The sequence below is a fragment of the Microtus pennsylvanicus genome, chromosome 3 (genome assembly GCF_037038515.1).
Source record: "Microtus pennsylvanicus isolate mMicPen1 chromosome 3, mMicPen1.hap1, whole genome shotgun sequence".
NCBI classification, from domain to species: Eukaryota; Metazoa; Chordata; class Mammalia; order Rodentia; family Cricetidae; genus Microtus; species Microtus pennsylvanicus.
Window position 1 is genome coordinate 861,370 of NC_134581.1, and position 24,415 is coordinate 885,784.

Sequence of the window (24,415 nt, forward strand, 5' to 3'; positions counted from 1 at the left end):
CATTGCACAGATTGATATCTTTCTATTGTTGAAATACTTGATGGCCAAAAATATAAGAAAATACAAAATCATAAACAGAAGGGAAGACCTGCATCAAATGATTTGTGGGGCTGGAGAGATAGCGCAGTCCTTACAAGAACTTGCTGCTCTCGTAGTGGACTTGGATTCCCTTCCCAGCACCCACATAGGGTGGCCCACAACCTCCTGTAACTCCAGTTCCAGGGGGTCCAATGTCCTCTTCTGGCTTCTGAAGCCACCTGCATGTATACGGTATACACACACACACAAGATGGCACACACACATATACACAAATTAAAAATCTAAAATTATGGTGATGCGTGCCTGAAATCCCAGTACTCAGCAGGATGAGGCAGGAAGGAAGATCTGTCAGTTCTAGGACAACTTGGGCTGTAGAGTTAGGCTGAATCAAAAGGTTAGAATCACATTGCCTAGGGTATCTTACTTTTAATTGTGAGAAAATTTCCATGTCACAATTTAAGACCCCGTCTTTAGCTGACTGCCTTCTCTTCCCCTGCCTGGATGCTCATATTTGCAAGGACTGTTCTCTGAAGGAATGTATTCTGGCTGGGCGAGGAATGCCTGGGCAACGGACCCACCTCAGTGTTCTGGTGCTGGGAGTCAGTTTCCCTTTTTTTGGCAGATGCCCACTCTGGCAGCATTCATGTAGGGCACCAATTTTTCTTACTCAAAAATCCTCTTTACCGACTTCTCCAGAGAAATAACCTTCACCCACTTGGAACCTGAATCTCCCAGGAGCTAGAAGCCTTTATGTTAGACCTACAAGACCAAGCCAGGCTCTTGGCTTCTCACCAGCCAACCACTTGCCCAGACAGAGTAGGCACCACGACAGTGTTTTCCCAGACTCTGAGACTGACTAGTTTCCCTTGAGGAGACCCTGCCAGACTGCTGGGAAGGCTGACATTTATCATGTTGTCATGCATCAATCAAGACAGGCGTTTAGGTGAGGGCCCAGTGACACAGCAGGACAGCATGAAGAAGCCAGATGTGAGTTTACACCCTGCCTCTTCTGTGTATTAGCTTTGAAAACTAGGCAAATTACCAAGTTTCTCAGCTGGCTGTGTTTTTGTTCTGTTTTGTTTCATCTTCATGAGAATAATTCCTACCCTCTAGGGCTCTGTAGAAACTGAGATAATGAGTTTCTGACTCAGATCACACCACACCCCAGGCACTCACCCACAGGGAACAATTTTCTGCCCAATTGTTCCATCATATCTACCGTCCCCTAGGAAGTACCAATGAGTTCATGTTTTCAAGTTTCATCTTCTTGGAGAGAATGTTCTCCAACGCCCAGTGTATCGGTCCAGAAGGCTACAGACTTTGCTGGTCCAGTGCTTAGGGCAGAGAACGCCCAACTGAAGGACTGGCTACCCCTAGTTCATCAAGGCCACCAAGTTCATTCCTGGAGAAAACAACACAACCAAAGCCCTCACCCTATCTTCACGTACTCCTGTGTGTCATGGGACAGTCACCTGCGTCAGCTTGGGGATCCTCTTAACTCTCCAGAACTGAAGCTCTGCCTTCCTCTCTGGTCCAAATCTCTCCCACCTCTACTTCCTCACAGTCCTGGGCCAAACTCATCCCAGGTAAGATGAAAATGAAGGAGAAAGGACTGGGTAGAGATTATGGTTCAGAAACATTCATTTATCCAGTGTTCTCAAACTTTGGTGGTAGGATCACTGGTAGTTTTTCTTTGCGGCAGAGTCTAATGTAGCTAAAGATAGCGTCAAACCAGGGTCCTTCTGCCTCTCCCACGCTGGGATCACAGGTGTGCTGCCACAGTTCCTCTGGTAGAGCTGCTTTGCTTTTCTGTGTTGGAGATGGAACCTAGGGCCTGGCCATGCTAGGCTCACCCTCTACCCCTGAGCTATAGCCTCAGCAGCCTCACTTGTAAAAAATTCTAAATCCCTTATGATGGCTACAATTAAATTACAATTTCTAGGCATGGACACCCGGCAGTGTCAAGCTCAAGATCCTGTGCATGAGCCTCTCTTGCTCATGGGCCTGGATGAGCCCGGCCTAGATGGAGGTCAAGGTGACGTATGTTCAAGGTGACAGACCATAGGCATTCCAGGGAGGCAGCACAGAACCAGGGCCTGGAATGGTGGCGGACACTGGTCTGTTCCAGATGAACCCTTAGATCTGGAATACAGGGCTGCTCTGAGATCACAGATACGTCTCAGAGTGCTATACACTTATGACACTAAAAGTCATCTGAACAGTAGGAGACAATGACAGCCATCTCTGGCTGGCACTGGATTGTAGACACGGAGCTTCTGCATCCTGAAAAGGCTAAGTTCTTCTCTCCTCCCCACAACTAGGCATCGAGCCCTTGCTCAGACCGCATCTATAAGAGCACTTTACGAATGACTCTCATAACAATCAGCTTTGTCTAATTTACTGGTGAGATGGCTCCAGTCCTGGCCATCTCCTAAACAGCTAAATCAGAGCAGCTTGGACACAGGAGGTGACACTCAGGACACAACAACTCCTCTCTGGTGAACTTGCTCTTGCTAGTGACATTCTGGGGGCCAAACTGATGGCATCACTATCTGAGGCCCATGTGAGCCGTGTGGGGTTCAAACCCCTGCTGGGCTGTGATGATGGGGCCCTTGCGGGGATCAGCAGCTCAGAACACAGTTTCGCTCACCACAGAGCACACTCCACACACGGAAACAGGGGCTATGATACGGTCCTTCTGTTCCAGTTCAGAAGTAAAGCGAAGTCCTAACCCAGAGCATGGACCTCAGACTCAGAAGAGACCACCCGGCTGGAGGGGAAGAGACCTATGTGACACCTATGTGAAAGGTGCTGGAGACACGCAGAACAACTGTAGAGACGCCAGTGTCCACGTCCCGTTCCACAAGTGAGACCCTGAACGTATATCGAAGGGTTGTGTCTGTCCTGGGAGCCAGAAGTCCAGCCAGCACCACCTGGACTCCTGTGCAGCTCCTGAGCCTGCTTGGCCCCTGCTGTCTGTGTGACTGTGTGCAGAAGTGCCTGAGACACACAGAGCGTGTGCAGACGCTCCTAGCTGTCTGCCAGCCTTGCTCTTCTCCTTGTTCCCACCCAGCAGCATCTCAGGTAGTTCCACACCCTGTGTGGGAGTCCTGCTGACTCCAGTCTGTCCCGGAACAAGGCCGATGGCCCTGATGTTTGTCTTTTCTCTTCTCCTAAGCTAACATCCTTTCCTTGATCTGGGCAGAGGAGGGTCCGTGAGGCCCTGGTCACTCCTGCACCAGGAAATTGATGAGGGCAGTCCTGGGGGAGAGGAAGGACTTCTTGATGCTTCTCCCCTGCAACAGCCGGGTGCCCAGCTCACTCTGGAGAACCAACTCGTGGACTTTGTCCTGGTCCTGGGCAACTTGTTGGGGCACAGAGATCTTGCCGTAGGCCTTGTTGTTGATCTGAGAAGGAAAAGAGCAGAGAGAGTGAGGAGAGTCCTCAGGGAGGCGGCTGTCAGGGTGCTCTGACTCCTATGCTAAGGACTCTTCCTAAACATGGGCTTCCTAAGTCCACGTCTGGCACAGGTACAGTGTGGCAAGGCTTGCTGGCAGCCTGCAGGGACTTGCTGCTTCTCAGTCTCCAGGGTGGGTGTGATGCTGGCACTTTCCACAATACACGTTCATTTTGTTTATTCTCTTCCTTCTTGTGTGCTTTTCTGTCTGTCTGGGCTTTAAGCTCCTTGAGAACAGGAACCCTCTTGTCCCACTGGATTTTTTGTTTTTGTTAAGACAAAGTCGTATCATGTATCCCTGGCTAGCATCCAACTTACAGTGGTCCTCCTGCCTCAGAATATCAGAGTAAACCACTGTGCCTGGCTTTTGTTTGATTTTGCATCCCTATGACCTAGCACTATGCCTGGCCTAGAGTCAGGATTGGACGTGGGTGAGCTGCTTCCTTAACTACGAATGGTGTAGCCTCCGATAAAACAAGGAAAACCACATTTGGACAAACATGACCTAGTTCCACTGCACCTATCTTCCAGACGATCAGGTAAAAAGCCTGTCCTGGTCTCCTCACCTTCTGCCACCTAAGCCATTAACAAATGTTCCTAAAACTGTCTCACATTAAACACATCGATTCTGCATAGAGGGGAACCTACAGGGATCTAGTTTTGACATTAAAGGTTTACAGGAAAAACAAAACAAAACAAACTACTCTTTCTGGGCCTGGTGGCACAGGCCTGTGATTCCAGATACCCTGGAGGCTGAGGCAAGAGGGTCAAGCTCAAGGTCAGTTTTTGGGCAATTTACTGAGACCCTGTCTCAAAGTAAAACATAAGAAGAGGTTGGGGCCGGGCAGTGGTGGCGCACACCTTTAAATCCCAGCACTCAGGAGGCAGAAACAGGTGGATCTCTTGAGTTCGAGGCCAACGTGGTCTACAAGAGCTAGTTCCAGGACAGGCACCTAAGCTACACAGAGAAATCCTGTCTCGAAAAACAAACAAAAAAGAAAGAAAGAAAGAAAGAAAGAAAGAAAGAAAGAAAGAAAGAAAGAAAGAGAAGAAAAGAAGAGGGTTGGGAATGCAGCTAAGCAAGACATTAGTTGCCGAGAATGAATGCCCTGGGCTCTAGGTTCAACCCCAGAACCTAAAAACAAACTAAAACAAAAAATTGAACCTTGAACTTCCCCTCCTTCATTACCCTTATATATTGAAAATGGTGCAGTTTGCCAAAAATAAAAAATAAAAATAAAATGTGGAAAAGCATTTTATGTAACTTTACTAAAATATGCTTGACAGAGACATTAATTTTTTTATTTTATTTTACATGAGTGGGTGGTTTGCCTGCATGTTTATCTATTCGCCACATGCGTGCCTTGTGCCAGTGGAGGCTGGAAGGGGCAGCAGAGCTCCTGGAACTGTAGTAACAGGGAGTGTGAGCCACTACATGGGTCCTCTAGAAGAGCATGCAGTTCTCTTAACCACTTAACCGTTTCTCCAGCCCTACAGAGGTATTATTTACTGACAGACATGTGTCACCTTCTATGTATCTCCCTACCCCGTCCCCTCAAGCCTACCAGGTGCCCCTATGCAGCAGGAAGACACTGCAGTCATTAAGGCAGACCAGGCTGGTATTTCCCCTTTCTAAGTCCTTCCAGGCCCCGAGAGTTGAGGCTTGCATGCTTCTGGGATACAGTGAAGGAACACGGAAGGGAACACAGACCTCTGTGCTGTAGGGCTGGCTTGGGGACTGGGTCAATGGGTCACTGGTAGGAAAGGGACGGTCTGCAGACCACAGTCTAGCACCACGGCTGTAGGAGTCACTCACCAGAACGGCCATCTGAACCATATCAGGCTGCTGAAGGAACTGTGAGTCCACCGTGGGCCAGGCCTGCCGCATCACACCAGTGTCCCAGGCATAGTGGTCACAGAGCTTGCTTGGTACCAGCGCCAGGCCTGCAACACAAGGCACTGAAGGTCAGACCACTCTGAACACACAGAGGACTCATGAACAGGGTGTAAGGCTGCCCTTGGCTTCGAGCCTTCCGAGGAAGCTAGGGATGCCATAACGTGACATTTTCCATGAGGCTGCGGACCGGCCACTCCGAGGGGTGCTGGTGCCTTTTGTTTTGCTGGCTTCTGTCTTGGGTTCCTGTGCCAGCATCAGAGTTTCTTGTTAATTTTTAAAACTTTTCCCTATTTGACATTCTTGTGACTTATGGCTTATCAGCGGGGTAGAAGTGAAGACTGCTTAGAGCCTGAGAACCAAGCGGTGCCCTGGTGCCCAGGGAGGAGCTGACCTCTTCCCACAGCTGGTCTGTGACCCCATGTTCCACGCAGCCTTTCTATAAAAATCATGCAGAGATGTGCAGATGGGTGGACATGGCACTCTGAAATGAGCGGAAAAACAAGACTGCCGATGTTCTGGGGTTACCCCTTCGCTGGGGAAGGAATGTCTCCTGAGAACTGGCCCCTAAATACAGGCTGTCTTCGCAGCTTCTCCTGTCATGAGTACCTTGGTCTTTGGTATCAAAATCTTCTCTGGTCCTTTTCCATACAGAGTGCACTGGACAGAAGGAAGTTCTCAGCCCTCCTGAGAACTTAGCTCTCACCCTACTATATATTCTAGCCTCTGGCTCAGCGTAGGCCACATGAAGGTGGTCAGGTATAAAGCCTCTCAAGGCTTCTTTCAGAGAGTGCAGGGGCTTCTCCCTTCCATCTTTTAGGGCTAGGAATGGACCCCTCAGACATGCTAAGTATATGTTCCACCATTAATCTATACCTCAAGATCCCCCTTTTCTTTCTTAAAATATTTACTTTTATTTTATACGTATTAGTGTTTTTGCCTTCATGTGTGTCTGTGAGGGTGTCTGACACTGGAACTGGAGTCACAGTTGTGAGCTGCCATGTGGTTGCTGGAAATTGAACCCAGGTCCTCAAGAGTAGTCAGTGCTCTTAACTGCTGAGCCATCTCTCCAGCCCCCCTTTTTATTTTAAAAACACTGTTTTACAGGTTTCCACAAGAAGCAGTTATTGCTTTTATACATACATATTTGTGTGTGTATTACAGTTGTGCTGGATGAGCCTGGGCTTTGCACACGCTAGGCAAGTGCTCCACACATACATGTGTGTATGTGTGTTACAGTTGTGCTGGTGATGAACCGGGTGCACATGCTAGGCAAGTGCTCCACCATGCGACACTCACAGCTCTGAAATTGGAAAAGATATTGAAGTACAGAGTTTGTCCCGTACTGTGAAATCAGTTCAAGAATTTTCTCTTGGTTTCTTTGAAAGGTTTCATTCTCCTTCCTATTTAACTTTCAAATTTAGTAGTAATTTTGTTTATAATATAAAAAATTATCTTCAGTGCTGGAGAGATGGCTCAGCGGTTAAGAACATTGCCTGCTCTTCCAAAGGTCCTGAGTTCAATTTCTAGCAACCACATGGTGGCTCACAACCATCTGTAATGAGGTCTGGTGCCCTCTTCTGGCCTGCAGGCATACAAGCAGACAGAATACTGTATACGTAATAAATAAATATTTTAAAAAATTATCTTCAAAATCACAAACTTTCCAAACTAAGTTTGTCTGCATAAAGCTTCCTTCCCTATTGATTTGTAGGTTTTCCTACAAAATATTATTATACTGGGATTGGTTTGGTAGCATGAACACTGTCCTGAGTCTGACGTTAGCATTGCACACACACACAGGATCAGCTTTATTCAAACATGTGTTAGTAATCGCTGGCTGTGCCCACCACAAACTCTCCGTCTTCTCACAAACCCAAACTCACAGTCCTTAGGTGGGCCTGTGTTGTGGACCAACCACTGATAGTGCTGACATGTTCTACCCCACTGATCTCTGCCTCGACTCTGGCATATTCATTCAGTGCAGCTTTGTAAGTTTTCCTACCTGACACTCAGGTGATCCTGTATTGCCAGGTACTGGCAGGGAAGTGAAGACTCCTTAGAGCCAAAGTACAAGACATGACCTCCCCCTGGTGCCCAGCTGGCCCTGGCCTGAGCTGTTGTACTTCTCAATGGTCTTAATGGCCTTTTGGCCACTGCAGAGAAGATTCCAACTTCTTCCTCCTCTAAAAGTAAGATGGAGGTCACCAAAAGCAGATAATCATGTCTTTATTTGCTGAGCTGGTGGTGGTTTGTCCTGTGACCCAGATGTAACGGGAAGGTTTCCAAAACCTCCGTATGGAAGTCATACAGGATGTCTAGGAGATGAAAGGGTCTTGGATGAAATGTTCTAGACAGAAGCTGTTACACATTCCACTGAAAACACAAGGAAGCCCAGATTTCCTGGCATAATCAGGATGCTTATTTATAGGTACAGTGTTTCACCAGGCTTTCCCTGGATGGTGCGGCTCGGCTGCAGGGGGTGGAGCGCGGGGCCCTGCATATGTGCAAGTTTTTGCCACTTTGCTCTTTTAAGTGAAAATACCCAACATGCGCACGGCAAACACAACACAGCCAAGGTGACAGGTCAAAGAGGGAAGGTCTGGGTGCAGAGATAGCGCCAAGGCTCTGGCACGCAGGGCTGGCATGCAGGGCTATCACGCAGGGCCAGCTGCACCCCTTCCATCCCCACCTCTGGAGAGCTGACCTTCTTGTAGAAAATAAAACTCCCCCATCCCACCGAGAGTACAGGACGCCAGGCTGCCTTGGTGGCCCACAGTGATTGCTGGGGGTTCTGGGGGGGGGGGTCACAGTTTTTGTGTATGGCAGCCCTCTCCTGGTGGCCCACAGTGATTGCTGGGGGTTCTGGGGGGGGCGGTCACAGTTTCTGTGTATGGCAGCCCTCTCCTGGTGGCACTCTTGGGCCTGTCTCTAGTCTCATCTCCCCATCCTGTCTGTGCTAGCTACTTCCCCTGAGTATGCCAGGAGGGCCTGAACCTGTGCTGACACTGATTGCAGCGGCCTTGGCAATGTCAAGAAAATGCACAGGAAGCAAGGCCACTTCACGCTGACCTTTCCCAGAGACATGAATTTGCTCGCATGCTTTTGGAAGAACAACATCCCCATTGCATCAGAGGCCGGGGTGTGGCTCAGTGGTGGAGCTGGTAGAGCTCATACTTAGCGAGCACAAAGATGGACTCAATTTCTAACACCAGAAACTAACGATAAACATACAAAACAACAACAACAAACCCGAGACAAAAACAATCAGAGGACCTGGTGGAATGGAGACTCGGTGTCTGGACGAACATTTGTGGAAGTGGCTTGGACAACAAAACAGATAAAATCTGAACTTAACTCGTGAGTTCACAATGAAGACAGGTCAGGGATGAGTGGATAAGGCAAAAGTGTTCGTCAAGCAAGCTCGATGATCTGAGCGTGGATGCCCAGAACTGATACAAAAATTGGACACAGTAGTCCAAGCATCTGTAGTCCAAGACGCTGCTATGGGGACACAGAAGGCAGACACCAGGACATCTCTAGTAGCTCTCAGGCCTGCTAACCTGGCTTACAGAGTGGTTAATACCGGTCTCAAAACAAAGTAGAAAGACGAGGACCGACACCCAAAGGTTGTCCTGTGACCTTCACATTCATGGCACATACACGCCCACACCTACAACAAAGCATGCATGTACACATGTGCGTGTGCGAGCGCACACACACACACACACACACACACACACAGAGTGAGTGGCTGAACCCTCAAGGGACGAAGAGCACTCTGACTAAGACCTTTGCTGAGCTACACAAATAATGATCAATGAGAGGCCTGGGCAAATGCTCGTCAGTAGTAACTAGTTAGACAAGGACCCTCTTACGTACCTGCCCAGAGCTCTGAGGTTATGTGAGGAGCCATGGGGGCAGCCATCACCAGCAGGGCACACAGAGCATCCTCAAACTCAGGGCTGTGGAGAACCACTCTCTCAGAGGCTTGCTAGGGAAGAGGAAGGAACATTTAAGACTGGGGTACAAAATAAGCAGGGGCAAGACAGGCCATGAATGAAGTAGAATCCGGAGACTCAGCAGGTGGGAGAAACATTCTTTATTACCGCTTTGAGTCTCATACTCAGTCCTCACAACTGCCCTTCAAGAGCAGGGTTTGTTCCTCATCTGACAGAGGAAGAAGCTAAGCCTCAGCAAGGAGGAAAACTGTTCTGGGAACAAGGTCAGAACTTGTAAGCACCCTGCAAGGTTTCCTGTGTGTTGTGGCCCAGGGGAAAACGCAGAGAACTGTTGCCTAAGGTTTTCCTGGGGAATACCAGGGTGTAGGTTCTCTCTATCCACAATTATTGACAAGTTCTTCCTTAGCAGAAAAAACTGGAGTTACATGTAGCAAACCGGTGAGGGGGCTGGAAAGGACGGCTCCTTCATCACTGGGAGTAACAACTCTGCTCCATCTAGGTTAAATAATACAAACAGTAACAATGCCACAATGCCAAGGAAACTGCCTGACATGCGCAGGAAATCAGGCAGTGGGGGATTAAGGTTAGAACAGAAAGGGGCCTAAGCCTGGCCCTGGCTTTGCTACTACTCATTCAGACATGGCATCTAATCTCCGGGGCCTCTATGTCCTCTCACAAAAGACTGGAGATTAAAAAAAAGGTTTTAAGCTAGAAGGCAGAAGCAGGAAGATCATCATAAGTCAAAGGCCAGGCCAGCCTGCGCTATGTAGCAAGACCCTGTCTCAGAAAAGTAAACAACTTTGCTCAGACAACCTTTAAAACCTTGGGGCTGGAGAGAGGGCTCAGAGATAGAGCACAGGCTGTTCAGAGGTTGAGTTCAACTCCCAGCAACCACATGGCAGCTCATAACCATCTATAATAAGATCTGGCGCCCTCTTCTGGCCTGCAGGCACACATGCAGACAGAACACTGCAGACATAATAAACAAATCAATCTTTATCCTTGAAGCAGTAAGTTCCTATCCTAGCACTTCTAGCACTTTCCCCCTCCCTCCCCAGTTACTGAGTGGGGCCCAGGTACTTACCAAGAGGGCACTGCTGAGTCCCATCAGCTGAGAAACTGCAGAATTCAGCGCAAAGTCCTCTGTGAAATGGGTGGTTACCTGTTGGCAAAAAATTGATTTTTACTAACTTTCTTCAGAAATTCTTTTTAGCTTTCCAGAAGAAAACTGAATGATAAAAAGAAGCTAAGTGAATATAACAAAAGATACTTATAAATACATTTATTGCCTTGAATATGCCTAGATTTTATGAGCACGAAGACTTTTAAATTCAAAGTCAATGCTGTTTTACTGTTAAGACTGCCTCTCTTTCCACATCTGAGACCGTGTTGCTTCCCACAACAGAGGCTTAAGGAGACAACGCTGGCTGCTTGAGCAGGGGGCAGTGGACAAGCAGCATAAAGACAACAGTGGATAAAGCAGGCGATGCGGACCACTGTAGAGCGCTCACCTAGCTCTAGCGGGAGTGAGGCCTGGAGCAAGATTCCCCACCACTGCAGAAAAGAAAATGCCACACCTTTGAGATGCCAAGAGTTCCCAGCTGTTGAAACAACTCATCAAAGATCTGACCTAAGCTCCAGAGAGAACATGCATGGTATGAGAGCAATAATTTGGCACCAGTCGGATCCCCAGAGTCGGATGGAAATAGAGATAAAGAAATGCCATTAGACAGGCATGCTAGACCCAGAGTCACTCGGTCAGGTCACAAAAACCAACAGAAACCCTGCTATGCCATTAATGTCATCTGAGCTACAGTCCAGGCGAGAAGTGGGCTCGGGTGACTTCACAGGCTTGAATCAGCCCCCTTTTCTTTTTAAATCAGGGAGGAACCCAGGCGTGGGCACGGGCTACCACCAACCTACATCCAACCCTAAATTAACGAGTAAAAAAAAAAATCAGCCCAAGAAGAATTTGTGTTATCAGATACCCATGAAAAATAACCTCGTATTTAGAGAGATTAACCTAAAACAAGTCCTTTGGACACTGTGTACCCAAGTAAGCAAGCGGACAAACTCCCAATGAGAGGGAGCATGGATCCTCGTTAGCTGTAGGATTCTAAGCAAGACATCTGACCTGCCTGGGTCTTAAACTCATCTATAAAACGAGAAGGTATTTTATGGCATTCTGTTTCTTTCATCTCTGTACCCCTGTTAACACAATGTGCCATGTCTCATCAGAGATTGGCTTCATCTGCAGGTCAACTCCAGAGACTCAGGAAATAGGTGGCTTCCTAAGGTCACGGTAGAAGAAGGTGACAGGGTGGGAGGGACAGCCATTCTTTAGAAAGCATCTCTTTCTATCAGGAAGTCTCAGTAAAACAGCAAAAACAGTGGCAGCAATTAATCAAGGCATTGGGTCTATCTCACAAGGAAAGAAGACCCACTGGGCCTTCAGGGTGTGCAGGCTGCGCAGACCACTGGGCCCTCAGGGTGTGCAGGCTGCACAGAACACTGGGCAAAGGCTCCCTCAGTGCAGTGACACAGTTACCCAAGGTCTGTGGGTTCTGACCTGAGCTATGACTGCGTTTTTGTACTCCCAGAGGCTTCGGGCCTTGGTTTTCTCCTTGTTGTTCAGCAGCTGAGGCTGGGGGATTGACCCAGAGGTCCTGGCCTCAATGAATCGCGTTGTCAGGGACCACAGCCGCTGCTGCCATCTCAGTACTCCAGGGAGAGCGTCCGCTGCATTTTGTGGCAATCAAGAAGACAGAGTACTGGTAAGAAGGAATGAGAAAAGCCCCATGGTCCTTCCAGAATCCTCCCTAACCCTAACCCCTTTTGGTCTCCCTGGTATTCTGAGCAGAGGCAGCAGGGCTGCTCAGCAGTTGCCATCTGGACTGGGATGGGCATCAGCACCCTGCCTTCTGGTCAGCAGGCTTACTCCGACAGACAGGCCTTGGGGCCAACAGCGTACACAAGACAGTTGCCAATACTAGGGAAGCTGGGCCCTCATGAGGACAGGTGGCAGTGGGAGTGGTTGTACAACATGCTAGGGAACAGCCTGTGGCACAGTGTGAGGTCAGCTGACAACCCCTCACCTTGCCAGAGGTGTGTGTGTCACTGAGTCTAGCGGTTAGACAGTGGTTGCTCTGACCTGGGGAAGCAGAACAGCACACTGGTGGTCCTGGATCAAGTAAGTGGGGCTACAGATTCCTGAACCCCGTGGCCACTGGGTTGGGCATTCTCAAGAGAGGGGACACAGTGGGGACAGCTGTGAGAAGCAGATATGGGGACCTGCCCAGTAGAAAGGGGAAAGCCGAGCCACTGCCTTCACTGCTCTGTGTGTCCCGCCTGTTTCTCCAGGCAGTTTGTCAGGGTGGTACCTGTCACCTCTGTCCACACCCACCGCCACAAGACGTAGTGAGAAACCAGCCAATCCTGAGATAAAATGGATTCCTTTCACTTCCCACATCCACATCCACGCAGAGCTCAAGGGCAAAATGAAAGCTTTGGAAAGACAAATCTCCCAGGGGAAGTGAAGCTAGCAGGGAGTGGCTGATGTTACATGTGATCCCAGGGTCCAGGCATCATGTTGGTGAGAGGGGAGGACTCTGTTCTAGAAAACACTTTCAGGAAGTGTGGAAAGAAGAGTTGCTTCTGCAGCTCAGCAGGCCTAGGTAAGAGCAGGGGGGTCGGTCTTCAAGGAAACAGTTGTCCAGAGACCACGCTGTAATCAGCACAGAGCTTGTGCTGGGTCCCACTGCCAGCAAGTGTATGGGGAGCAGTGGAACCCCCTCTCCTCTCCCCACCTAAGGACCCGAGGCCCCTGAACAATGGAGAGCTAGGGTCTTAGAGAGGGACAGAAGGCTGAACAAGATGACATCTAGAATTCGCCACTACTGTTTCCAGTAAGACATTTTCCTCCTCAGTTCTTTTAGAGTCCAGGGCAGCCCGCAGAGGAAGCAGCAGCCGAAGGAAGGAGACTCACTCTTTACATCCCACAAGATGTCCTTCTCAGGAGGGGCTGCGAAGAGGATGTAGAGCCGGATCGTGTCAATCCCATACTGAGCCACAATCTCTTCGGGGTCCACCCCATTGTGTTTGGACTTGCTCATCTTCTCCCATGTCACCTCTAACTTCTCTTTTGTTTTTGCACAAATAGGAGCAGGACCTAGAAGCCAAAAGACTACTTAGAACAATGTACAATTCCAAATGGGTCCTGAACAGGGAGCTCAGGAAAGCAGAGCTGCACTCAGCGTGTCAAGGAAGTGGGCCTTGTGGGAAAAGGTCCTGGAAGACTCCATGTTCTGAGTTCAAGGCTCTGTCCAGCAATGGACCGTCAAATGAGGCTGGACAAGGAGGGATGCCCAAGCAAACACTATGTTACACAGGATGGGGCTTGCTAGGAGGGGATAACCAGTCCCGGGAGCAGCCTGCGGAGGCCTGACCAGGATCTGTCTTAGCCTCTGCACCCAGCCAGGACCTAACAGATGCTGGTTTCCTAAGAGCTCCTGAACCTGAACTTGGTTCTTACCTGTTCCAGCCAGACTGGGCCCACCTTACCTGTGAAGTCGATATCCTCCTTCTTCAGACACAGTCCAGATGGAAGGCGGAATGTCTGTCCCTTGATAAGGCCTTGTGCTAGCAGTTTATGGAAAGGCTCCCTGAGGAAGGATCACAGGGGAAAAGGGGGTGTATGTGGGGCTGCAAGGACATAAGGTATCCAGAAGTCATCTCTATAGACCACACCTGAAAGTTAGGCTCCTTAGATGCAGTGGTAACACCAAGTCAAAGCAGCAGCCAAGGTTAAGCTCAGATCCACTTTCCAGAGGTGAAGAAGAAAGAACACTGGCCTCAGCTCTGGAAAGCCTATGAGCCACAAAAGTCACTTAACTTGCTCTGGGTGTCCAGCATACCAACCTAGAACATGGGAGCAAGAGAAACTTTTCTCAAGGTGTCAATGGGAAGATGGAACCAAATGACCGCATGAAAATATGCGTCACTGGGTGCCGGCTGCCCATCAGGCCTGGAGCACTGAAGGCTGTCTTTGTGAAGGATGCTTACTATTCCCCTCAGCATAGCACATGCTTAGATTCTTTTAAAGTTTAAATCTGACAAGTTGGGCAGGAATAGATCATTTCTGTTAAAATCTAAATAGTATCTACTTTTTTGTGGTAGTTTGCGTAAAAATGGCCCCACAGGCCAATAGGGAGTGATACAATTGGAGGTGTGGCCATGCTTGAGTGGGCGTGGCCTTTTTGGAGGAGGTGTGTCACTGGGATCAGGCTTTGAGGTTTCAGAAGCTCAAGCCAAGCCTGTAGTTCACTTTTACTTGCTGCTGTCTGTCAATCCAGATGCAGGATGCTGTGAATATTCCTTTATACTGAATGAAGATGTGTCACTGTGGCTGGCAGGAAGAGGTTAAGAGGGACTTCCGGGGACAGAAAGCTCTGGGGAAAAAATGAGAGGTTGCCAGCCAGGTGGAGAGAGAGTAAGACATGCAGGAGGAGAGGTAAAAGTCACAAGTCATGTGGCAACACGTAGAAGAATAGATATGGGTTAATTTAAGTTATAAGAACTAGTTAGAAAGAAGTCCAAGCTAAAGCTGAGCTTTCATGATCAATTATAAGTCTCCAGGTCATTGTTTGTGAGCTGGTGGCTCAAGAGAATGTCCAACCACAGTAGACCCATGGCAGCTCCTTCTCCAGCACCATGTCTGCCTGTACGCCACCATGCTTCACACCATGATGGTAAGGGACTGAACCTCTGGATCTGTAAGCCAGCCCCAATCAGTGTCTTCCTTTATGGTCAAGGTGTCTTTTCACAATAACAGAATCCCTAAGACACTGTTCTTTCTGGCCCACTTCAGTCTGCAGCAGCAGCTATCAACGGTTGGGTGTGTCTTAGTTACTTTTTTGTATTACCATGACACAACACCATGACCAAGCAATTTATAAACGAAATCATTTAATTTGGGGCTCATGATTCTAGAGGGCTAGAGTCCATGACATCATAGTGGGAAGCAGTAGCAGACAGGCAGGCATAGTGGGTTCTGCGGAAGAGCAGCCAACACTCATAACTGCTGGATCTATTGTCCAGTTCTGTCCTCACACATGCCTTTCCTGGCAAGGTCTCACTCTGTAGCCCTGGCTGGACTTGAACTCTCTATGTATATCACACTGGTGTTGAACTCACGGAGATCTGCCTGCCTCTTCCCCCTTGATGCTGAGATGTCTTTAGACATGCACCACCACCCTTACCGCAATGGTTTTATTCTTAAGAACCACTGAATTATTTTTTTTCCCTCCCATTTCATTTTGTTTTGTAAGAATCTGCCCAATTCTATTTTGATGCATTTCAGCAAGTAATTCCAGACACCATCTTATGTGGAGTATCTAATGCTGCTCTGGACTGCAAGATAATATTCATGCACACAAGCCTTCCAACATCCTAGTTCTGGGGTGCAAGTTCACTAACATGAGGGGCAGGGCAGGTGGGGGAACTTCTACTCAGGGAATCCAAAATTAACAATCTAAATGGACCCAACAAGCTACAGCCCTGTTAGCCTTGCAGGTTAATCCCACAGGATCTTTTACTTTATGTTCAAGGTCATCTGATTTAGGTGGGCAGTGATCCAAGAGAGTCCCACAAAGGTCCCGCCCACCAGCTGTGGGCGGGCAGTTACAAAGAGGAGAACGTTTTCTAGTAGACTCAGGAGGGCAGATAGGGCAGCCAAGAGATTGAGAGGGATGAGGACCAGAAATAAAAGATTCCTGCACCACAATCTCAAGGTCCAAATGCTAAATACATGCTCTGGCTGAGATGCAGCCCACTTTCCTGCTCTAAACTCTTTTAAATGAGCATCAAAAAGAGAGAGAGAGAGACAGAGAGACAGAGACAGAAAGAGAGAGAGACAGAGAGAGAGAGAGACAGAGAGAGAGAGAGAGAGAGGAATGCACAGGGGTATACAAAGCAATGGCGGGAGATGGGGTCCATTTACAAAGTGAAAAAAGAATCCAGTACAATCAACATTAAAATATAAAAAAATATAAATTCTGAGTATCATGTTTGTGAGGCCCCATTCAAATGACTATATTAGTTAATGTCACAGGACCAAATGAGCAAGCTACTGTGTTAAGATAGAAGAGATTCCTCTGTGTGCACAAAAGTCATCAAGCTCAAAAACAGATTTTGCTTAAATTTTTTTAAGATTTATTTTATTTTTGTGTGTGAAGGTTTTGATTACATGTATGTATATGCACCATGTGCATGCCTAGTGCCCAGGGAGGTTAGAAGAGGGCAATGGATTCCCTGGAACTGAGCCACAGATGGTTGTAAGGCATGATGCGAGTGCTGGGAATCAAATCCAGGTTCTCTGCAACAGCAACCAGTGCTTTTAACCACTAAACCATCTCTTCAACCTATCTGTTTGCTTTTTGAGAAAGGGTCTCACTCTGCATCCCAGGCTAGCCTCAAACTCAAGTAGCCCAGTTGGCTTTAAATTCCTTTGCATCCACAGCAACTAGTAAAACCGCATTGAAAGTACCCTTTGTGGTTTTACACAGAGGTCACCCATCCAGTCAATTACAAACTACCACAACCTTTAGCCCCTTCTAATAAGGACCATTCTCTTACTCTCCTCTCTGCTCCCAGGGCACCGAGTCCAGGTGATGGTAGCCTGCTTTAAAACATACATCTTATGGCCACAGAGGTGAGACCCAGAGGGACGGTGGGATGGAAGATGGAGGGACTGGGTAATCACTGCTGCTCAGCTCCTGAGCCGTCCTTGCCTTCCAGGGTGGTGCATCTGGACCCTAAGCTAATTACGAAGCAACACTGGGAGGATTTAAAACAGAAAAAATGCACGACTTGTGGGAACGCAGTTCAGGAATGGAGCTGTGTGAGAATTCTGAGTGCTTGGAGGAAACTCTTCAGAAACACACCATTATTCTTGGAATGTGCTTTCGTGCGTCTCCCATGTGTAGTGGATAGGAGTGAGTTTACTTCAGCTGTTATTAACATACACCTCTGTCTTAGGCAGGGTTTCTCTTGCTGTGAAGAGCCACCATGCCCATGGCAGTTCTTATAAAGGAACACGTTTACAGTTCGGAGGTTCAGTCCATTATCATCACGGCAGGGAGCATGGCAGCATGCAGGCACCATGTGGAGCTGGAGGAGAAGCTGAGGGTCCTACATCTAGCAGGCAACAGGAAGTCAACTGAGACACTGGGAGGTATCATGAGCATGGGACACCTCAAAGCCTGCCTTCACAGTGACACCCTTCCTCCAACAAGGTCATACCCACTCCAACAAAGCCACACCTCCCAATGGTGCCTCTCCCTATGAGACTATGGAGTCAATTACATTCAAATTACCACAACCTCTAAGGAAAAACATATTTTTGCCACACGTGGCTTGTCCTTGTGATGGTACACTTTATTCAGGTGACTCTTCTTAACTCTCTGAGTTTAAATTGTCTGATGCCCTGAATAAAGTTGACTATTGCATGGGACTTTAGTTTGCCTCATTTTTAGCCGCCCCCCCCCAACTCTCCCAAGCTCATACTGTCACACAGAGGTAAACAGGTATTATCTTAACTAGCTTCTTATTGCTGTGATAAAACACCATGGTCAAAAGCAACTTGCAAGGGAAGGAAAGAGTTTATTTCACTTTCACATCCACATTGCAGACCATCATTGATGGAAGTCAAGGAAACAGCCTGGAGGCAGAAACTGAAGCAGACACTGTGGAGGAAGGCTGATCATTGACTTGCTCAGCCTGCTTTCTCACACCATCTAGGATGCCCCTGCCCAGGGATGGCACTAAGCACAGGGGGTGGGACCCTTCCACACCAATCATTACTCAAAAAAAAAAAAAAGAAAAGCCCTATATCCTTGTCTATGGACCACTCTTACAGAGGCATTTTCTCAATTAGGATTTCCTCTTCCGGGCTGGAGAGATGGTTCAATGGTCCAAAGGATCCTGATTCAATGACCAGCATACAAATGCCAGTTCACAACTGTTCCAGGGGATCCTATACCATCACACAGACAGACATACAGGCAAAACACTGATGCACATTAAATAAATCTTAGAGACAGAGAGAGATTTCTGCTTCCCAGATACATCAAGGTTTGCATCAAGTTGACAAGAACCAACCAGCACAGTCCTTGCTGAGCAGGGAAAGGCGGATACAGACACGTTTAAGACCAACAGCAGATTAAGTAGTGCCCTACAGAGTAGGAATGCTGCCTGCAGCACCAAGAGGTACCTCAGTGAGCTCCACAAGGATGATCTGTGTATGCACAATTGCATGTTTTTAGCACAAGTCTGTCTCATACTTATTCAGTGTTGCTGTTACTGTCTCAGGTGCCAGCATGCCTTCAACAGGGTGTGAGGTTTCCCACTCTTCTCTCACACTGGGCATTGGTTTTTGTCACACTTAGGAGAAACTCAGGAGCCGGGCATGCTGTCACAAACCTTTAATTCCAGCACTAGGCAGGCAGAGGTAGGCAGATATCTGTGCGTTTGAGTGAGTTACAAAATAGCCAGAGCTACACAAAAAAACTTTGTCTCCAACAAACAAACAGGAAAAAAAGAAACTCAGGGGTGTGGAAGTGTGGCTCAGCAGCACAAAATATGCTTACCACACACAAAGCCATGGATTTACACCCAGCACCCCCAAAACATTCTATGGTGATTAAAATCAGTAGCATCAAGAACCAGGGGAACAGCCTGGGCAGTGGCGGCACACAGCTTTAATCCCAACACTCGAGAAGCAGAGGCAGGTGGATCTCTCTGAGTTCAAGGCCAGCCTGGTATACAGAGCAAGTTCCAGGACAGCCTGGGCTACACATAGAAACCCTGTCTCGAAGGAGAAAAAAAGACTCAGGACTGAGCATATGGCAGCATACCGCAACCCCAGCTACTCAGAAGGATGAGACAGGCCTGAGATTGAGGCCAGTCTAGGCTATACAGCATGGCATTTTCTGAAAGGAAAATGAAAAAGACTCAAAGGTAGGGAGTTGGGAAATTTTTATTTATTATTCTTATTGGTATTTTGTTTTATATAATCAAGTGACACACCACTGCCACCTCCTGGGAATATGTAGAATTGCAACTCACCAATGAGCCCCCTAACTCTGGCTAAGTACTCCTCTGCCTCATCTTTTAAAACTCCTCTCTCTCCCTCCCTTCCCCCTCCCTTTCCCCCTCTCCCCTCTCTGTCTTTCTCCTCTCTCTCTTCCCCTCTCCTCTCCGTGTTTAAATCAAATTGTCCAATGACAATTAGCATTCACAATGAAAAGCACACCAGTCCTGGGGTGGGTACAAGTTGATGGCATAGCCACGACGGGTCTTCACGACCCAGCCACCCGGTGCAAACAGCCATGCAAACAGTATCTAGTGTGGCCTCCACTGCCTCCGGACTAGGTCGGCTACTAGCAGAATCATTTACTTTTGTTTCAAAACTACTTCAAAGAGTTTCTGAATGAGGGCTCCAGGGCGCCCACCCCGGCCCCTTTCCTCATAATTGGCAGGTGTCCTGTGGGACAGGAGTGTTCCAGGAGCAAGGCTCTGATAACGAATGTGTCTCAATTTCTGAAGGCTATGTTTCCAGACCTCTGAGGTCATCTGGACTCCAGCTTCTCGCAGTTGTAGCGCAGCAGGCACCGTCTCAGACAAATAATTTAGCATAGGGATGATCAAACTTGGCATGGGGAAAGGGGTGGGAGCTGGAGAGAAGGCTCAGCAATTAAGAGCTCTGTTTGCCCTTCTGGAGGACCCAGGTTCGATTTCTGGCTCCCATATGGCAGCGCACTGTCTTTAACTCCAGTTCCAGACAATCCAAATGCCCTTTACTGGTCTCCAGGGCATACACGTGTGGTGAACAGACATACATGCAGGCAAAACACTGACATACATAAAATTTCTAAAATACGGCACGAGTGCCATCAGCCTGGCTATGGTCCCCCAGGGCCCCGAGTCTCAGCAGTTCTGCAGATTTCTCCACACCAACCACACGTGCAAATACGGACTGAATGAAGGTGCCTCTCTGACAAAGACAGAGCTGGCCTGCTTTGACCAGGAGAGTGCAACTCCTGCACCTCTGATTCTTCTGTCTCCTGACCCCTCCAACTGCACCCCTGGGGGCGGATTGTTTTCATCTACAGGGATGCTTAGTCTGTGTAACATAGTCAGCAACACAATGCTGGAATCCTCACCATTTCCAGGTTAGTCCAGGCTCCTCCACTAATCAGAAATTAGAACTACTGACACCTGCTGGGCATTGAGGCCACCTCTGTCCTACTTCTAAAGAAACAAGGAAGAGAGGAAGTAAGCTCAGGAAATTCCAAGCACAGATTGACAGGCTACAATAGGTGTCATTTCTATGAAAACTGAAGATCTAGACAGCAGCTGCCTGCTACCCTGATTGGGCCAGGTGGCTGCTTATGCAGAACAAGAAAGAAACCAAGCTGAGACCGGCCTCACCCAGAATTACCAGAAACTTTCCTGGGTCTCCCTTTTGCAGGCTACATACTGTGAATGATAGCTTTTAAAAGTTATTATGGCTAGGCAGTGCTAATGCATACCTTTAATCCTAGCACTCAGGAAGAAGAGATAGGTGGAAATCTGTGAGTTAGAGGCCAGCCTGGTCTACAAAGCGAGTTCAGGACAGTCAGGGCTCTTTACCCAGAGAAGCCCTGCCTCAAACAACAACAACAACAACAACAACAACAATGTAATCACTGCAAAAACCTGGGCTGGGTGTGGTGGTACACACCTATAAATAATCCCAGCACTAAGAGAGGAAGAACAAGAGTTCTTCTGGCCTGGGCCAGGTGGTGAGTTTAAAACAAAAACAAAACACATACACAAAACTTCCATAAGACTGCAACAGTAACAGGACACAAGTCACAGCTGGCAAATCTGTTTTCACAGATACAAAATGCAAAGTAGACCAAGTTGCATAATGGGAACCACAAGCATTTTAACTAATTATTTAATGGGGCCCAGTGACATCGATATGTTTTGAGTCCTTCTGATGCAGATCAGGCGTTTTTCACCCAGAGACATCAAGGTCTCTGGAGTAATGAGCAGAAAGCCAGTTTCAGAACACAGTTATACCCAGCACATTTTTCATATGGTAGAGTTCAGATCCCAGAGCTGGCAGAGCTTCCAGCACCCTCATGCTGATGAAGCTGAATTTCTGTCTGCTTTACAGATAAGCTGAAAGTTACACATAAATAATCTTTTGTTTGAGCAGGGCTAATCCTCCTGCCTTTATCTTCCCAGTAGCAGTATTCCAGGCATGTGCATAAGTCATAGTTTTATCCCTAAAAGATTTTAAAATAGGGACAGAGAAGGTGGCTCAGTGGGAGAAGACACTTGCCACCAAGCCTGAGGTGGCTCAGTGGGAGAAGACACTTGTCACCGAGCCTGAGGTGGCAAGGGCAGCCCTGGAACATAAATGGTGAAAGAAGAGAACCAATCCCTGCAAACTGTCCTTTGAACCCCATACAAACACTGTGGCACACACACACACACACACACACACACACACACACACACACAAACTAAATAAATAAATGCAACAAAAGCAGTTTAAATAGGTCCTCATTACGCAGTCCTGGTTAGCCTAGAGCTCCATAATTCGCCTGCCTCTGCTCCAAGTGCTGCCAGTGCCAGCACTCCCAGTTAAAAAGTTAGAAAAAAGAAAATACATATAGAGCTGTTGACCCAAGATTTCAGTGTTAGGACCAATGCTTATGAAACACTTTCCCCTGTCAGCTGTGGCGGTCACACCTTTACTCCCAGCACTCGGGAGGCACAGGCAGATGGATCTCTGAGTTCAAGGCTATCCTGGGCTACAGAGCGAGTTCTAGGACAGCCAGAGCTGCACAGAAACCCTGTCTCAAACAAACCAAACAACAAAGATGTACTCCCCTATCCTGCTAATAATAATAATAAATTAGAAAAATGGATGAATGCTTTAATAATTATGATAATCTATGTAGAAATAAAAAAGAATGAGAAATATGTATGCTCCAATGAGGAGAAAAACATCAAAATATTCCATTAAATCAAAAGACACATGTAATATATGCAATATTTACAAATGAGGGGTCAGGCTGGGCACTGTGGTACATGCCTGTAATCCCAGCACTTGGGAGATGGAGGCAAAAGGACCAGTTTAAGGTCATCTTCTATTACAAAGTAAGTTTAAACACAGGCAATCTTTCCCTCTCCCTAAAAAGCGGAAAATTAAGACACACATAAAAGGGGAAGACAAACAGAATACTTTTGTTCTGGAATATGAAAAGAAACAAAAGCCCAGGAAACGGATGGAAGATGGGGGTGGGAGGAGAGGTACACTTCCTGTACTGTTAGTTCAACAGGACGGCCTGGGATCATCCCGTCAGCAGCGCACACAGAGAGTCTAAACTATTGTCCTAACAGAAAAGCCAGCGCAAAGGTCAGACTGGGCATAAAACACACCACTTAAAATGTGCCGTTGAGCTGGCAAAACCAAAACGAATAAAGAAACAACAAAAAACTCAAACCTCCTCTCAAGTCCTGAACACTCAGAAAGTACATTTAATTCATCTGGTTCTACTCTGAGGCATCTATGGGACCCGAGTAATCATGACTTCTAAGCAGGACAGGGGCACAAAGACAGGAGATCTGGAGACCAAAACCCTCTGGTACAGAAAGGGAGCAGTTCCCGGTTGGTTAGCATAGGAAAGTCATTAGATTTCTCCTCTTTGACCATGGTGATATAAGGGAAAAAAAAACTTTGCTGAGACTCTACAGACATATGTTGATCTTGTTATGCTTTCCACAACAAGATCATGACTTCAAGGTGGGAGGAGAGAACTGGTTCCACAGAGTTGTCATCTGACCTCTGCACGCTGTGACGCAGGCACCCTCCCCACATCATACACAGACAATAATAATAATTATAGTGAAGTCAGAAGTGATACATTCATAAAGAAAGTAATTAAAAATATTCTACGGAGTTATCTGGGGGAGGGATGGTGGAAAGGGGCTTCTTGTGTGCACCAAGGTGTCAGTAATGTAACATTCTACTCCCACAGTGACCTTGGAAGCCTGCATGTTCATTTTACATTTTATTCTTTGGTTTTTAGAGAAAGGGTCTTTCTATGTAGCCCAGGCTGGCCTCAGATCATGATCTTCTTGCCTCAGATTCCCAAATGTATCGTATAATATATTAAACGTATTTTATGGAGGAAAAGCATACACATATACCTGAGATAGTTTCTCTGTGTGACCTAAAACTCACATGCAGTCACAGCTGCCCTCAAGCTTGCAGCCATCCTCCTGCCTTTGCCTCCTGAGTTCTAGGACCACAAAGTATGCCACCCTTCCATATGTCTTTTGAATGTTATGAGGAAAACATGATAGGTCAATGGGGAAAAAAATCAGTGGATTTAGAATGCTACCTTCTGCTCTGATACACAAGTACCAGGGTGACACATCAGGGAAGCACAGTTTGCACAGTGACAGATGTGTGAGATCCTACAAACCACAGAGCAGCACAAGAGTCCTCTTTACTTCGCAAGTAAACGTCAGATGCACTGAAATCTGGATCTCAGGCAAGCCCAAACCATTCCACACCAAACTGAATGAAAGAAACAAATAAGAAAGGAAAGGGACATGGCTGCTCCTGGAAAGGTGGAGGAGAAAGTTTATTACAGACACATGGGAGGGCACAGCCAGGGGCAGAGACATCCAGGAGAGTCCAGAGTAGACATGACCAGACTGAGCTGTGCCATGTGAGAAAGGGGAAGGGAGAAAGGGAACCAAGTGCAGGAGCCAAGAGGCCCAAAGATACAAAAAGAGAGTGGGTAACCAAAATGGTCAGATTGTACAGGGAAAAGCAACCCAGTCCCCGGGCTGGAGAGTTGTGTGGGGACAATGCCTGCTAAGAGGGCTCTGTAACAGGTAGGGGCTGATGGACTGCAGGAAGAACCAGGCAGCAAGGTCTGCTTTGATATGTTCCTCAGCCATTTGTCCCAGGTCTGAAACCTAACACAAATGATTAA

General features: G+C 47.6%; 1 protein-coding gene across 3 annotated transcripts in view; it reads right to left on the reverse strand.

The window, feature by feature from the left end:
• Window positions 1-448: 448 nt before the first annotated feature.
• Lars2 (leucyl-tRNA synthetase 2, mitochondrial) overlaps window positions 449-24,415 on the reverse strand; it is a 110,836-nt gene continuing 86,869 nt past the window's right edge. The window contains exons 15-21 of one of the 3 annotated variants that reach the window (XM_075964033.1): window positions 13,914-14,014; window positions 13,339-13,521; window positions 11,923-12,092; window positions 10,438-10,515; window positions 9,274-9,385; window positions 5,314-5,441; window positions 449-3,447 (exon numbers count right to left, since the gene is read on the reverse strand). In XM_075964033.1, coding sequence (XP_075820148.1) covers window positions 3,268-3,447; window positions 5,314-5,441; window positions 9,274-9,385; window positions 10,438-10,515; window positions 11,923-12,092; window positions 13,339-13,521; window positions 13,914-14,014 — 952 coding nt within the window. In that variant the 3' untranslated portion in view covers window positions 449-3,267. The remainder of the gene's footprint in view (window positions 3,448-5,313; window positions 5,442-9,273; window positions 9,386-10,437; window positions 10,516-11,922; window positions 12,093-13,338; window positions 13,522-13,913; window positions 14,015-24,415) is intronic. The other 2 variants (XM_075964031.1, XM_075964030.1) reach the window with 2 other exon arrangements.